General features: G+C 42.5%; 1 protein-coding gene across 1 annotated transcript in view; it reads left to right on the top strand.

The window, feature by feature from the left end:
* The window catches only part of FNDC1 (fibronectin type III domain containing 1), a 1,110,328-nt gene that overhangs the window by 277,668 nt on the left and 814,798 nt on the right, over positions 1–17,862 (top strand). Inside the window, exon 4 of the mRNA XM_069235143.1 lies at positions 9,373–9,493. Within this exon, the coding sequence (XP_069091244.1) occupies positions 9,373–9,493 (121 nt within the window). The remainder of the gene's footprint in view (positions 1–9,372; positions 9,494–17,862) is intronic.

The following is a 17,862-nucleotide window of genomic DNA, read 5'->3' as shown; positions in this document are numbered from 1 at the left end:
TACCTACACAGCACCCTGCCCTAGGGTTTACCCAGGGCACACCTTAGGGGTGAGTTATATGTAGAAAAAGGGGAGTTTTAGGCTTGGCAAGTACCTTTAAATGCCAAGTCGAATTGGCAGTGGAACTGCACACACAGGCCTTGCAATGGCAGGCCTGAGACAAGGTTAAGGGGCTATTGAAGGTGGTGGCACAATCAGTGCTGCAGACCCACCAGTAGCATTTAATCTACAGGCCCTGGGCACATATAGTGCACTCTAATAGGGACTTATAAGTAAATTAAATAGCCCAGTTGGGTATGATCCAATGTTACCATGTTTAAAGGTAGAGTGCATATGCACTTTAGCACTGGTTAGCAGTGGTAAAGTGTGCAGAGCCTAAAAACCAGAAAAAACGGTATCTCAAAAGTGGAGGGAGGCAGGCAAAAAGTTAGGGGTGACTACCCTAAGGCTGTCAGGTCTAACAGTGCGCTTTTGCCAACTGGTGACATTTACCTTACAAGACTTGGTTGTTAAATATACCAATTAGGGGTATGCCAATTTCATCATGTTGAAAGCGGGAGCACAGACTGTTTACCACGGGTTAGCAGGGTTAAAGTACACATAGGCCCTCATTCTGACCTTGGCGGGCGGCGGAGGCTGCCCGCCAAAGTCCCGCCGTCAGGTTACCGTTCCGCGGTCGAAAGACCGCGGCGGTAATTCTGACTTTCCCGCTGGGCTGGCGGGCGGTCGCCTTCAGACCGCCAGCCAGCCCAGCGGGAAAGAGGCTTCCACGATGAAGCCGGCTCGGAATCGAGCCGGCGGAGTGGAAGCTGTGCGACGGGTGCAGTTGCACCCGTCGCGTATTTCACTGTCTGCGCAGCAGACAGTGAAATACATGTAGGGGCCCTCTTACGGAGGCCCCTGCAATGCCCATGCCAGTGGCATGGGCACTGCAGGGGCCCCCAGGGGCCCCGCGACCCCCCCTACCGCCATCCGGATCTCGGCGGTCCGACCGCCGGGATCTGGATGGCGGTAGTGGGGGTCGGAATCCCCGCGGCGGTGCAGCAAGCTGCGCCGCCGCGGAGGATTCAATGGGGCCGCGGTACACTGGCGAGACCCCGCCAGTGGTGCCGGTCCGACCGCGGCTTTACCGCCGCGGTCGGAATCCCCATTGGAGCACCGCCGGCCTGTCGGCGGTGCTCCCGCGGTCCTCCGCCCTGGCGGTCAAAGACCGCCAGGGTCAGAATGAGGGCCATAGTTCTATAGTCAGCAAAAATAGGGTTCAGCAAAAAGGCCCAAAAATTCAGGGTGACCCTGCAGAAAGGGCAGTTTTCCAAAACACAGTTTTAGCATGTCAAGTATTATGCTTTCTTTCCCTTTCCCCCGTGTAATAAAATGAGTAGTTCAACTGATCCCTGAAGACATTACTCAGGGATACCCATTGCTATGTGTGGTAATTCACAGAGTATTCTGGGTGTGATAATCAAATTACTCAATGAAATATGTCCCATTAGTGACATCAGGAACTTCAGCCATGTATTTATACTCTTTTCCAGCATTGTGAACATGGAATCCACACATTTTGTACACACAATCTCCCAGTTTCTACTCATCAGAACTCCTAGGCATCGGAAGTCAGTCATCTGTGTTTTTGCAGGCATAGTTGCCTCTCTCCCAACTGTGCTCTGTTTATGGGGTATAGTATGGACTTAAGAAAATTTACAGTGAATCCTGGCAATCCTCCTACTTAATTTAATATTTTTTTATTTGCCCCTATGCCCCCACTTGTTCTCTGAGTGTTAAAAAGGTATCATCCGCATATGATTATTTTAACAGTCCTTGGGACTTAAGCATCTTCTAAATATCTGAACCGAATGATCTGTGTCAATTTTTCGATTACTAAGGCAAATATTAGGGGGAAGTGCAGATACCCTTGTCTGGTTCCCCTCTGTATTTCCCATTTACCTGAAACTTGTATGACATAATGAGTCTATTGTGCCAACAACTGTGTCACTCCAAAGGAAAGACGTGTATGTTCAGTGCCTAGGTATTAGGCAGAACTGTGGATATCCCATTTAGCATTCCTGCGACTCTGTATTTTCTTTTAGAATCCTGAAAAGTTGCTTCTGCACTAAGGGGCACAGACAGAGCCATCCACATTATCGTCCCTCTTGCAGAGAAGCTGAGAGCAGCGTACCATAGTATCCCTCCCAATTAAAACAGAGCTTTCCATGTTCTGCAGCTGTTAAACGGAGCATTATGATCTGAGCACTCTTTTGTTTTAAATAGGACTATATTTGTTGTCTATCAATGATATTATTTACCCTCTGTGCATTGCATGAGCCATTCCTTTTTTATTTCAGTTCTCACACCCTGTCAGGCAGCTGTGCAGAAATGTCTTGCAAAAGTGAGCTCCCCGATAATGTACATCTTCCCAACTTGGCCTACACAATTGTTACAATGTGTACCTATCCCCTCTTCAACTTTAGCATTACACATTCTACTGTTTTCCCTCAGTTGTGTGGTTCTCACAGGTTCCCTAGAAGAGGATCACCTGTATTCACCACTACCACTTATTCTATCCGTGTTATACAGGAACTACCACTAAGTATTAAGATTCAACTCAGCCGAACTGGTGCTCCTTACCTATTACTAAATGTTGGTACTGTGGTGGCCATTTACTGTAAAAAAAAATGTTAATTGCAGTGTAGAACTCTCTTATAGAACAAACCACAATCAAGATTCATGTTTCATACCACTCTGTTAGACCCAGGTCTTCCACAAAACTCATAATGCCTTCAGGATTTTCCATTAAATGTCTCTTCCCTTTCACATGAATCCATAAACGTGCTGGTGGGAGCAATACATATGGAATTATCAGTTGTCTCAGCTTGCTGTTCACTTCTCCAAATATTTCTTCTCTTTTAAGTCTGGACTCCAAAGTCTGATTAAAAGGATATTCAGTTGCCTTTATACTCATGTATCCCCTGTTGCTTCACCACCATCTTATTCTGATTTGTCTTGACATTGTTACATGTGCACCACTATCAACCTCAGTGGGGCCCCCAGGGAAGGCTTTCTTCCTGGGGCTCCCTGTCTATTTCTTTGCACCCTGTCTATTTCTTTGGCCTCAGAGCTGTCCAGATTTTTCAGTAGAGCCGGTAATAACTTCTCAACATACTGCTTCATGGGGTGCGTCACTGTGTTCATCAGAAATCCCAGAATTCGCACATTGTTTCTTCTAGACCTGTCTTCCAGGTCTGCAAAGTTTTCCTCTTGGAGCTTATGTATATTATTCATAGCAGTAAGTTGGGCTGTGATGCTTCCAGTTGTGTCTTCCAGTCTAGCCACTGCATTTTCAAGTTCTTTGCTTTGTTCCCTTATCTTCTCCATGTCCTTTCACATTAGTGCCACTGAGATCGCGACTAGATCTATTTTCCCTGTGATCACCTGTTTGCCTTCCATTATCACTTGTTTTACATCTGCATCTCCCTTGCATCGTCTTGTTTCAACTAGCTGTTCATTGCACTCTGCACCATTTTGGTTAGGCCCCCCTCTATCTACTGCCTGTTTCTTATGCTATTTACCACTTTTGGCACACTGAAATATTTGAGTCATGTCACTGTCCTGAGCACACATCACCCAGCATAGGCCACAGCCTACAACTGAATGTCATTGCAGCAACAGGCAGGAAAGGACAGAAACATGTGCCTGCCCAGAGCCTCGGCAAGCATGGCTGATCCCCTCATGGGCTGCACCCAGTTCCAAATACAGATGAAGAGTGACTGGTAATGTGGTAGCCTAAAATCTCAACAGTCTCCTCTGGTGCAACCACTGTTATCTTCATGCGTGGCATGGTGTGTGGGTCAATCAACTGAGGGCCTGCAGGTCCCAGCCCTTCCATTTTAAGCACACCTGCTAGGAATCTCAGGCGTCCAATTTCCTCCCCACCGCTTTTGGGATGTAGAGTAGCAGTCCAGTTTCCTCCTCCACTCGTTCTGTCACATTAAGGGCTGGGGTGCCCATAATACTTTATTTGGGGCATCCTGGAGGATGGGGCAACAACTCAGGCGGCCCTCTTAACTCCTCCTTTCCCTGAAATTATTCTTGATACAAAATATGTGAACAATTGTATTTTATCTTGTACATGTAGGTGTCTTCTTTTAGTTCTCTATAGGGAGTTACAATTTCAGATAAAGAGTATTTTTGTTACCACCACTTCAGGGCCCGGAACGTTTGATGGCGTGTTAATGCAACAAGCAAAATAGATGTTTGCCTGTGCCTTTTCCCTTAGCAAAATCTTCAAATGTGCATTTTTCTGAAGAAATACTGCCTTATTGCCGACCCTTGCTGGTGGCTCCATAAGGGGCGCACATTATGGACATGCCGTTTTAGATCATCAACTGTACCTCTGATTATTGGAGACAAGGTGGTGCTTCAGTTTGAGCAATATTTGTGTTCTAAAGTTGCCTCTCCTGTCCATATAGTTCAGGACATCATTCTTCCAGTGCTTTGCTTAAAGTGGGAAGAAGATTCAGAGTTATTCATTACATGTGCTTTGAGTCCGGTCTACTTTCTTTGCTGGGTTAGTTCACTTTCAGCTATAAAATATTTTTGGATAAACATAGAGCTGATAGTAGGAGACAAATGCCTTTTATTGCTAACTGTAACCATTTTTTATATCGTGTTGCATCTCCATCTTACTACACAGCAGGGGCAGCTTTGCAGGTTCAGCACCGCTCTACACAATCCTTTTTGCCCTTCTTAGCAGAGCTTAGAGAGTCTCCAAAAGAAAAATACCCACTGCATCTTCATCGGCTACTACTTAACAATTAAAAAATCATCCAGCATTATAAACTTTTGCTGAGGTTCTCGTTCTGTTGACTGTTGTATCAGTATCCCTACTGCTGCTCCTTATTGATGGTAGTCTACTAATTAACAAAAAACACTTAGGCTGATGAAGCACACAGTGTTCATAAGAGATTCCTTAATACTTTCCCTGGCAGATAATAATATAATGCATGGGTAAATCCTCCTGTTGTAAATACTGTGAGTTAGCTGGCGAGTATTTTCTTGAATTTACCTATTAACTCATGTAGAGTTTAGGCCCTAATTGCATTGTTGTATTAGTTCTAGCTTCACACAGGGTTAGTTGTGTAAATGTCCTAATGCTATCAATTCTTCAGAAAAGTATGATGTGACATACTACAGGGAGAAAATGGTTTTGGGTCCGTCTTTTTTAGCCATTGGCTTTCAAATGTTTTTTATACTTTGCCACTGTTTTGATAGGCTGTATTTTAAGGGCATGGAATTTTCAGGATAATTAAATTGTTTCAATTATGCTCCCATTAGGAGCTGTGAACCAGTAGCCCTTTGGTTGGACTACTGATTCGACATGCAGCTTCTAATTGAGACACAGAGGGGCATATTTACAAGAATTTGGCTTGGGAGAGAGCTGTAAGCCTTTCTACTGTGCTGCCCTATGCCAATTAGAAAGGGCAGAAATTTACTGTATTTACAAAAAACTGTGCATTTCTGTACTTTACCCCTATGCTGGTGCACAAATTGCTGCCTAGCGCCAATGTAAGCACACTCACACAATGGTGTATGGGTGTCTGCATTGTTTGCAAGATTGCTTTTTTGCAAGAGGGGAAACCTTCCTACACAACACAATCCTAAGAGGCATTTTTCTCTTTCAATGTGTGCTGCAGAATGCAGCACACATATAAAGAGGAAACAACTAGGAGGAATAAGGATATTTCTTCTCATTGTGCCTGCCCTAGGGAAGTGTGCAGATTTGACGCATTCTCAGGTTTACAGATGCTTGTAAATCTGGGAATGCATCATAACCCATGGGTGTTGCTTGGCAAAGATCACTGCAATGCCCAATTTAGGCCTCCCTGACACAGTGTAAAACAACGCAGCGACTTGCGCTGCGTTGCCTTACACCATATCTACAAGGCCATGAAAAATCATGAACAGTGGGTTTGTGTAGCCTTGTAGATATGGGTGTGTACTATGTACCGTCGATGAGACACAAAGGGTGATGCACCGGCGGTGCATGGGGCTTGTAAATATGCCCCACAGTGTGTTCTTTGACTTATTTACCATGCTGATCTGATGACATTTTATTTGGTAATTTATGTGTTTTTTTGTCCAGGAAGTGCCTTCTGTTTTGAAGTCTTAGCCTGTCATAAAGAGACTGTTAACACAGACAGTTTAGTAAAGGAAACCTGCTCTCAGCTTCAGTATTGTTGTAACCCAAAACGTTGTTCATTTATGGAATTTTATTTGTAGGGGAGCTGGTTGCAACACAGTCAAAGATGCCCAAAATTTACCACTCGCTTCTCAATCATAAAACCTAAGCCATCAGATTTGCCAATCCTTGACATTTTTTCTTTTTAAGTGTTTTCTATTCATTGTTTTAGTTGCCTGACTATAAATAACATCTTAATAAATATAAATGTTCTCATGAAACCACTAACATAGTGCAGGAGAGCTCGTAAAGTGGCGGTAAAATATAAGAGTGCAAGTGGTTATCTATATTTTTCTGTATGACAAAAACCTTGATCTGTTTTGCTTTTCTGAACATTACAGGAACAAACATGCACCTGTATTATGAACTTCTGGGCTAAGGTTGTCTATCTAAAGAAAATATTAAAGCACATGTGTGTTGACTTCTTATTGTTGGCTTCTTATTGTATTGTATAACTGAAAGAAGGTAATGCAAAAATTGCTATAATCTACCTTAATTTTATAATTCATGGAGGCGTTGTTTGTCCCATCCTCGTCTGATCTTCGAAGCTATTTGCAACCAATGACTGTATATTTTAGTCCTGGTGTTTGCCAAAACCTTTAGGCCCATATTTATACTTTTTTAGCGCCGCATTTGCGTCATTTTTTGACGCAAAATCGGCGCAAACTTTCAAAATACAATTGTATTTTGTAAGTTTGCGCTGCTTTTGCGTCAAAAAATGACGCAAATGCGACGCTAAGAAAGTATAAATATGGACCTTAGTTTTTAGTAAAACACGGGATATTGTGGGCCAGTGTGGGCTCTTTAGCAAACACTTTTTTATCAGTTTTTACCTTCATGAGGGCCTAGCTGCCCCAGACACTGCTAATAGGCCTGTGCTGCTGTTTGTGTTGTGCCTCCTACTGTGTGCAATGCTTGCAGTGGCCATGTTAAAAATTTTTTTTTTTACAAATTCCAAAATGTCCTACCTTGCATGCCAAAGAGTACACAATTGCGACCATCTCCAAAAGTTTTTTAAAAACTTTATTTACAATAATAGTCAAAGATGCAAGCCTATGCATGTACAGGCATGTGCATGCTCGGATGGCCGTGATTTAATGTTTTTATACAACTTTATTATAAAAAAAAACAGCAAAAACATAAATGACAACCACGTGTATGTGTGCATGTGTAAGCATGCACATGCTCCAGTTGTTTTTGTACAAACGTTTTACAAAAACATTAAAAACACTGACATTTGAAAAGTTTGTATGTTGAAAACCTATGTCAGACCCATTGACTTTGCCAATGCTTTTTTCTCGATTATGAATTGCCACAAACAGGGTTCACATATGAAGATGGGTGAAGATTTTGTCTCACAATTTTCAAAGTTTCCATGTTCCCCAATTTTGCCCTTTGCTTATGGATGCAATTTCTGGCAAAATCGAATTGCAAGAACATTCTTCTCGAAAAGTGGATGTTTACTAAGTCTTGCAACTGCAAGCTGCTGTAATTTTATTATATGTATAGTGTTTCCTTTACATGCTGTGTAGTGGTGCATGCCAGGAATGCTCACGGTCTCCATGGAAGCTAGTTTCATATGTATCTGACTCAAGTGGTCCCCAAGGGGGGAGTGTTACCCTTGACTTCCACGATTACTCTATTAAATATATAGGCCCATATTTATACTCTTTTAGCGCCGCATTTGCATAATTTTTTTATGCAAAAGTGGCTCAAACTTCAAAAATACAATTGTATTTTGTAAGTTTGCACCGCTTTTGCGTCAAAAAGCAATGCAAATTAGACGCTTAAAAAGTATAAATACGGGCCATAGTGTGTAGAAGGAAAGAAAATGAAATATACAAGTTTATTCATTATCAAAAAAACTGAATGATATAAAAATAATAATATAAAAATAAGGTGCGCCTGTATGGTGACGGTGCAAAGTGATCATGTAAAAAAGTATACTGGTGTATATACAAATATACATATGACTGGAAAAATAATAATGTTGTCCTGGGATATCTGTCCTTTAGATATCCACATCCACATATCATCAATTTGAAAGTCAGTCCACAGTTATGTATTCTGTCGACGTTTCGCCCCTATATTTAGATTAATCAGTGCAGGGTCATCATCAGGACAATACAATTGAGTGGAGACACCAAAAATATTCCTTATTGATCTCCTCCAATGGTCCACACAGGGTCCAGGGGAACGGGCATTCCTATTATTCCAGAAGGTATCAACAGAAATGTGGATGTATGGCCGCCAATTAAAGGAATAGAGCCCGTGGCTGTCTGGATACACATCTCAGGAGTTGTACTCCTGCTCATTTTCACATTCAGGTTGCTTATTGGCCCCCATCTTACTGGTCTGCTGGCAATACACAGCCTGCCTCGGGCGTCTGTGGAAGGCTTGGGCATCGATGGAAGGCTCTCCTTCTAAGTGATGACAGAATGATAAATTGTAACTGGAAACTAAACAGTATTGTCAGTTGTCCGACAGCCAGAGCTAATGCTGCTTTGAAATAATGGCATTGTCCATTTACACTAAATTTTGACCACGCACTCTGAGTATATTGGATTTTTGACAGCAGCCCGCTAGATCAGGTCTGAAGCGATACATCATACCACATTGGGATAAAGCACAGGACACCAAAATATTTGATTAAAATCTCACTCTTTCGAACGTGTCACTAAATAGATGTTGTCATTTTCTTCGGAAGGGGTCATTGTTGCTTTTCCTGTTACATTGTTTTGATCCTGGTGAAGTTCTTGCGCACTTGGGACATTTCATTTGAGGCTGAAACTCGACACTGTGTCCACATACATCGACATAAGTATCTATAGTGACTGATTCTTCTTTTGATGATGATGAAACAATGTTGATGTGTGGCACGATACTTTCTGTTATGTACCCCGTGATTTTAAATGCAAAAAAAAATTGTGTTCATAATTGTGTATTACTACTATCCACAGAAAAAGGAACTGCACACATGTGAAGCATTGCTATTATTGTTTGGTGCTCTGATACCTCTGGGTCTTATGCGCAGTATATAATACTGCAAAATATAATAGAGATAAACTATGCATCATGATTGTAACATTCTACAAGTTCACTCATTTCACTTCTGCTGTGGTCCATTCACATTTCAGAGCCTGAGGAGGATATCCCAGAGCCAAAGGATGTAAGTGTGCGAGTGATGTCTTCTCAATCTGTGCTTGTTTCCTGGGTGGATCCAAAGTCTGATGAAACGAAGAAGGTTGAGGCAACCAGGTATTTACTTTGTGTGGTATTTTCTTAAATGTGACAAATTGAGATACTTCGTTAGGCAAACCTTTGTATATCTAGGTTTATGACACATTAAACCCGGTAGGTGTTGTACTTGAAAATGTGACAGTCCTGCAAACTGCCAGGCTGCTGTGGCATTTGCTTTTACTAATAACTCACAAATCGGGCAGTCTTTTAAATAAAGTGGGCAGCCATTTAAATAATGTTTACCCTGTCTCGTGCAAGGACCTAACCCTCCCAGCGTGTTAAAATGTTTTCCTTTGAGGCAAATTAAAGCGACTTTTTTCTTGAAGTTCATTCCACACCCCTTGTGAGGCCTTAACGCTTACTGAATACATTTGAGAGAGTAAATCCTCTATTTATTTGTTTACCTACCTCTAGCACACTTTGCCTTTTTACCAACTCTTTTACTAAATGTGTTTTCCTTCAACTTCTCTATCTTGTCTTGACTTTCGCTTTCTTTGCCTGACTTTTAACTTTTTCTCTTTCTCAACATTTTCTGTGTATATCATTCTATCCTCTTTCTCCAATTCCCACTCACTCTCTTTTTCATTCTCTACCTCGTTCTTGTGGTTTAGGTAGCTCACTCTCTCGTTGAATATACGTTGGTCTCACATCCTACCTCGTTTCATCTTCATTTGCTTCTTTCTCTCTACTTTCTGCTTGTTTACCACTCTCCCTTTCAGCACCATCTCACCAAGAGCTGTCAAGTCACCCACAACATGTGGATACCACCCACATTCGTAGTGGGAGAGAAGGAAACAGGCCTTTTCCACCCACAGTTATACAGGAATATCAATTGATTAGTTATGACGGAACTGGCACTTCGCTTGCTTAGCCCTGAACTGGGGTACGTTCACTAGATCGCCAGTAAAGTCACAGGAACGACAGACTGTCTATTCTCTCAGCATACCAGTTTGGGCAAGCATGTAATGAGGTAAGGTGGCCATATACTTCAGACACTGCTTACAACAGCCTGTTGCATGTAAGACTGGCCTCAATCAGCAGAGCAAACCCGTGCCGCTCAGTTAACAATGTAACGCATTCAAAAAGATAAACTAGACTGCCCTATATTACCAGTGTATAGCAGGGGTCCAACCAGTGCTTAATTTGTGGAAAAATAAATGCTGGGCCCATGTCAGGAGGCCAGTGCAGCTTGCACCACCCATTCCCCCTGCAGGTGCTGCCAATGACAGTACCAACAGAACTACTATGCATCACACTTCTCCAAGTGTGCCGATTCAGACTATTCCAGACCCCACAGCTACAACTGTTGTTGTGCTCATCTGTACCTTTTACAGACAGCGCCACCATGAGGCAGACTATCATAAGAGTCGTTGTTGACAATTAAGTGCTGGTGCAGAGCACCGGAAAACCACCGGCTCTACTTAAGACCAAGAGCAACAAGACCCACACTTCAGGGGAAGGAGTGTATCAATTCAAAGTAATGTGGGAGCCTTATGTAGATCCAAGTCACAGATGCTTACGGAAGGTCCCTTTACTGTTATGAAACAATGCCTAATATGGAATGTTAATATTCTGGAATATATGTGCTGAATGTTTAAGGTTAACACACATTGACTAATTGGTTTCCGCATAACAAAACATACATTTTGTTATTGCTCTGTTTATATTGCATTTATCAGCACACCACTCAATTATTTTCTTGGAAAGCGGCATGTTACTGCTAGAGCTAACTCTCTTGCGTTCAGCTGGGGGTGTCATATCCAATCTCCCTACCACTTAAAACGTTGAATCTGTGCCCTATTGTTCTACACAGTAAGCCGGGGTCTCGGTTCCCATCAGATATTCTTGGTTGCCATCTGCTGGGGCAATCTCAAAGCCGGAAATGCAACCCCCAGTTGGAAAGATTGCTGTAGAAGCACAAATTAGGTTCAGAAACTAAGCACAAAAGATCATCCAAGGTGCCCCCGCAAGAGAGAATCAATCCCCAAAATTGCAGAATGCCAATGAACCTTGGCAAAAGCAGAATGTTACATAGTAATGGTATTTGTGCAAATGCTTGACAACAGTGCACGACTAACAACCTAGCTAAAACATAAGTCTGGAGTTTTTGTAGCAGGCCCAATAAGTGTATTTCAGTGGAATGTTTGTGTGAGGCAAGGGATCATAGAATAAGACATCTTGTGGGAATGTTCATTAGTAGCATATTTTCTTGCAGAAAGAAATGTAAATATGTGAAACTGGCTACTAGCAGGAGTGGTGTAACAAGGTTTCGAAGGGTCTTAATGAAAGCATAGAAAATTGCCCCACATCCATAACAAGGATAATCTGTGCAAGAACCACCCATCACTGAAGTTTTTTATTTTTAAATATTGTGAAAGTGCATTTTACAGTTCAACTAACCACAGAATGTACTAAACCGCAATAGCTTTTACAAAAAGGCACTTCACACACTTTTTTCACATCTTCCTTTTTGAGTAAGTACAGTAATTGCACCCCGAAATTCAACCTCTCTTTTTCATCTAGTACATTCATTACACTACTGCCACGAATAGGCACATACTTACATTCCAGAGTAGAACCCCATAAGGCCATGTGAAAAAATAATGTGCCCAATCTTAACCTCACAAGCATGTCCATCATGTACCTGGGATGCTAGCGAAAGGCCTTGGCTGGCATGCAGAAGCCAGAGATGGCCTCTATGCTAATCACCAGCTCGCTTTTCTGTGCCGAGTTGCATTTGTGTGTAACTTTATTGCTCCCATGTAAAAGGGACCATTGAGCAAACACTGGGAAAGAGAATTTGAATGCAGCCATTAGGTGATGACAAATTAAAGTATTATGGCCCATATTTATACTTTTTGACGCTAAGCTGCGCTAACGCAGTTTAGCGTCAAAAAATTTAGCGCCGTCTAACGCCATTCTGAAGCGCCATGCGGGCGCCGTATTTATGGAATGGCGTTAGCCGGCGCTAGCAGACCGGCGCTGCCTGGTGTGCGTGGAAAAAAACCACGTAGACCAGGCAGCGCCGGCGTAGGGGGAAAATGGCGTTAGGGCGTCTTAAAATGGGGCAAGTCAGGTTGAGGCAAAAAAATCGCCTCAACCCGATTTGCGCCATTATTTTCGACGCCCAGACGCCATTTAAATGACTCCTGTCTTAGTAAAGACAGGAGTCATGCCCCCTTGCCCAATGGCCATGCCCAGGGGACTTATGTCCCCTGGGCATGGTCATTGGGCATAGTGGCATGTAGGGGGGCACAAAGAAGGCCCCCGTATGCCACCCAAAAAAATTTTTTAAATATAAAAAATTATACTTACCTGAACTTACCTGAATGTCCCTGGGGTGGGTCCCTCCATCCTTGGGTGTCCTCCTGGGGTGGGCAGGGGTGGCAGGGGGGGTCCCTGGGGGCAGGGGAGGGCACCTGTGGGCTCATTTTGAGCCCACAGGCCCCTTAACGCCTACCCTGACCCAGGCGTTAAATAGTGGCGCAAATGTGGGTTTTTTTGACCCGCCACCTCCCGGGCGTGATTTTTGCCCGGGAGTATAAATACGACGCATTTGCGTCGCCGTAATTTTTTTAGACGGGAACGCCTTCCTTGCATCTCATTAACGCAAGGAAGGCGTTCACGCAAAAAAATGACGCTATTTGCCCATACTTTGGCGCTAGACGCGTCTAACGCCAAAGTATAAATATGGCGTTAGTTTTGCGCCGAATTTGCGTCGAAAAAAACGACGCTAATTCGGCGCAAACGGAGTATAAATACGGGCCTATGTGTATTAGTGCCTCAGAGGGCCAGCTTTACATTACTGTTGTCTCTTAGGTCCAATGTATACATTCCTGTGTTTTATTGCTTCTTATTTCTCCACTTCCCTTTTATTCTCTACAACCTCTCTCTTGACCCCACTCTGCTTAACTTTACTTGGCCTCACCTCCTACCGTGTTTTATCTTCCTTCTCTTCCTTCAGTCTACTTTCTGTATTTTAAAGCTTCACCAGTTCCTTTAGTAAGCAAGAGGTATTTATTTAGCTTTAACGGAATCCATTAACAATATTAAGTAAGATACTAAGATATTTAGAAAACCCACAGAAGATAAAACTGTCTTACATGTGTTAAAAACTGTGTGTGGAAAGTTCAGAAAGCCATGTATAATAATTTGCTTAGTTTTCGGTACCGTAAAATCAAATTTAATTTGATAGTCACTGTTGACATGAAATTATTTTGATAAATAGTCATATTGGTAGCGCAGCAGCACTTTTTATGTCTACACCTAAAGTAGGTATGAAATGACAAAAAGTGATGATTATTGTATATAACACAGGAAACTGTGTGTATAAAGTATATCAAATTATGTGTAGCTATATGTTTAGTTATTGGTAGCGTAAAATTTAATTTAATTCAATTGTTGCTGCTAAGGTGAAATTATATTGATGAACTGTCTCACTGGTAGCACGTTAGGATTTTTAAAATGTTTTCACCTGAAGCCGGCATGCAAGCACTTTAAGGGGCATATTTATACTTGCTTTGCGCTGTTTTAGCATCATTTATTTTGATGCAAAAATAGTGCAAAGTTCACTCCATATTTATATTTTGATGCTAGAACCGTCTAGGGTCAAAATACAGGGCTTAGCACCATATTGTGGATGATGTAAACTACCTTGCACTAATTAGATACAAGGTAGGCGTTCCGGTCCACAATATCACACTAACCCCCTAATGCCTTATTTGATGCTCACAGAGTAGGTGGACCCAAATAATGGTGCTAAGCCTGAATAGCATCATTATTTAACGCCTGGGTCTGACCAGGCTTTAGGGGACCTATGGGCCCATTTCCATGGCTAAACACCATGGATTGGGCGAACAGGTGCCCACACCAAGCCCCAGGAACACCCACACCAGAGGGACGTCATGGGATGGGGAACCCCTTCCTTGGTAAGTAGAGTTAAGTATATTTTTTATTTTTTTCAGTGCCACTGGGGGCCCCTTACATGGGGTCCCCTGCCTCCCACTGGGTATGATGGCCATGCCCAGGGGACACTGGTCCCCTGTGTTGACCATTGGGGTGGTGGGCATGATTCCTGGCTTTACTTAGCTAAGAGTCATATTTGGGTGGTAGTGTGTCAGGAAATCTTTATTGCCGCCAACCAGCCTAGTGTCATTCCTGGCCCACTAACACCTTCACCCCGTCTAGCGTCTTTTCTGTAGATGCTAGCCTGTCCTTTGTGCCACCGTGCACCATTACATCAATATGGTGCCCGGCTGACGCTCTGGAATGAAGCTAGCAGGCGCTATGGATTTTGATGCAAGTCTGTGCTATCGCAGTCTTGCGTCAAAATCCATAAATATGGGCCTAAATGAGTTATCAAAATGGCTGCCTCCAAATGAGAAAAACGTGTGTGTGTGTGTGTGTATATATATTCACTGAAAAAAACAAAGATTACAGGGACGTTATAGTTATGAAATAGAGCAAAAAACAGAAATTCTCTTAAAAAAACAAAGGTTACAAGGACGTTATAGTTAGGCTCACATTTTAAACATACAAAACCATAGAAATTCAACTGTTATAGTTAGAGTTATCTCAAGTAACTTTAACTCGTGCCCTAGGGTAACTATAACTTGCGCCCGTGCCATGCACAGTTTTTTCGTCAAAAATGTTAGTGCAGATATTGCATTGATATTTTAAATGATGTTATCAAACATGTCATGAGTACCGTAATTTGTGGAGTAATCAGCAGTGCATGGCAAGGGCATAAGTTATAGTTACCTTCGGGTACTAGTTACAGTTACTTGAGATAACTCTAACTATAACATGTGAATTTCTATGGTTTTGTATATTTAAAATGTAAGCCTAACTATAACATCACTGTTACCTTTGTTTTTTTAAGTGAAATTGCTGTGATTTTGTGGGAGCTGTCAAAGCTTCCACCAAGTCAGAGCAAACAGCAGTGTCCAGGGGTGGACACCCTGGGATATAGCAGGAGCAGTCCCTGGGGGGTGATAGTCCCCAGAGCCATCATTGGCTCCTCGAGGGGGGCTGCGTGGTACCCCTCTCAAATATGTATTGCCCTGGGGTGGTCCCCTGGCTTGGGGTCTGCAACGGACCCCCCCTAAATGTTTTATTTTAGCCCCAGGGAGGTGGTGGTCCCCAGGGCTGCGGGAGGGCCATGCAGCCCCCTGCATATAATTTCACATTGTCTCCAGGGAGGTGGCAGTCCCTGGGGCTGCAGAGGGCAGCCTGTGCAGCCCCAGCATACATAATCAGTTTAGCCCTGGGGAGGTGGTGGTCCCTGGGGCTGCAGAGGGGCCTTGTGCCCTGCATACATGTAAAGCTTATGCCAGGGGACATGGTGGCCTTTGGGGCTGTTAGGGAGGTTACATGGCCCTCCTGCACACAACTGATTATTTGCTCCAGGGAGGTGGTGATTCCTTTGGCCCCCTGCATACATAAATAGTTTAGCCCAGGGAGGTGGCGGTCCCCGGGGCATAAAACTGCCTTATGAGCAGGGCCTCGTCTGCCACCCTCCTTAAATTATACATGCCCCTCGGGCCTGGGCCACCCTAGGGGATTCTTAAAAATAAGCACAGGAGCACGTGCTTGCTTATAAAAAAAAAAAAAAAAAAAGTGTTTTTGGCCCTGGTGGGGTCCTTCTGGGTGACTCTGCCCTGGCTTATTTTTTTTACTTTTTTTGGGAGTCCAGAGATGGCTGCCAATACTTCCTTGTTGAAGTGTGGGCAGCTAATCAGAGCTCTGCAGATCAGTCCTCCCGGCCACAGATATATAAATTTGGATTTCCTTTCATTTCTCAATAACTACTGAACACCAAATAACAAAAACACAATTTGCGAACCAAAAACTGCCTTACTGCCACATTTGGAGTAATTCCATCCAGTGGTTTGAGCCATACTTGTGTTAAAAACTCCTGTGGGAATTAACATATGAAATGTCTTTTTGCACCCTCCCCCCCCCTTCTCAGCCCCAGCTTGATGGATCACCCCAAACATTTGGGACACTTTTTTGGAAAAAAATCATGAAGATTCGTCAAACCATGCCAAAGAGATAGGCAAGTCAAAAATGCTTTTTCAGTGGAAACGTGGGCCTAACGATAACTACCTACTGATGACAGAGTCTAGGGTAAAAGGAAGCTTGGGATATCATCTCTTCACTGCAGAATCAGCCTCTGAGTACAGGTTGGTCGGGAATGCCTGTAATCTCAAATTTGATACATTTAGGTTTCCCCTCAAAATGTAAAAATGGGACCGAACCCCTAATAGCAATAGTAACAACTGTCATTTTGCAGAGATTAGAAAGGACAGAAGTGAAGTATGAAGTGGTCTGTAAAACCATTGTATTATTGGTCATCTTGAATCACTGCATTCTTTACCTCTCCATTTCTCTTTTAATGCACTTCTCTAATATTACTTTTAGCTTCACACCTTATTCACATTTGGCTTTATTAATCACTCAAGTGATACATTTGTAGGGTACATGCTCCTATCTATTACCCTGCATATGTAATCAACATTGTTAATAGTATACAAATGACATACATCATATTTACTATGTGGTATGCTTCCACTTGGGGTTCTGGAGACATTTACAAACCTCTTGCCTTCAAGGTTTATGATGCCATTAGAGCCTTTGATGGTAATATAGCATCATATTACACAGTTGCCCATTATTTATTTTTTATATTTTATGTTTATTGCAGAGCAGTTGAAAAAATATTTTTTCTAAACAAGGAAATATTTATTGAAATTAGTAAGCTAAATATTAGACTGTAACGTTTCCTTAGTTAGTGAAAAAAGTGAGGACAAACATGCTTAATTACATAGTTAATGTAGAATGTTAGGAAAAAAAACTCTGGTCAGTTAGTAAACTCATTCTACCTCTAGAAGGAAGAAACAGCTGAGGCTGTTGTCTGCAAGGTGCTGTTAACAATGGATACTGCTTTGATTTCAGTTTCAGTTTTTCATTATCTTAAATGAATAAAAAATTGATTAAACAATGGGCAACATTAAAACTGTGCAAAGTGGTTGGGGGCTGTCATTATGACAATGAAACCCATGTTGCACTGGCAACTGTGAATATTATCTCTTTTTACAGGTACCTTTGAAATATTTCTACATTACAGAGGTGCTTGTTAAATATGGACTTGTATTCTATTACATTTTGTGCAATGAAAGTACCCAAGCGTAGTCCTTATAAGCAGTAATAAAGGATATACAGTGTTATGTTATGTTATGGGAATTTAAGGAGCACCTGGCTACCTGAAGGCCTCCCAGTGCTAGCTCCAGACCTCTACAGAGTAATATAAGGGTTATGCTCTGAGTAACCAGGTTTTAAGTAGTCGACGAAAGGAAAGCTTGTGACTGGTCAGATGAAGGCTGAGA

Source organism: Pleurodeles waltl, chromosome 5 (genome assembly GCF_031143425.1).
Source record: "Pleurodeles waltl isolate 20211129_DDA chromosome 5, aPleWal1.hap1.20221129, whole genome shotgun sequence".
NCBI classification, from domain to species: Eukaryota; Metazoa; Chordata; class Amphibia; order Caudata; family Salamandridae; genus Pleurodeles; species Pleurodeles waltl.
This window is presented reverse-complemented; position numbering and strand designations above follow the sequence as displayed.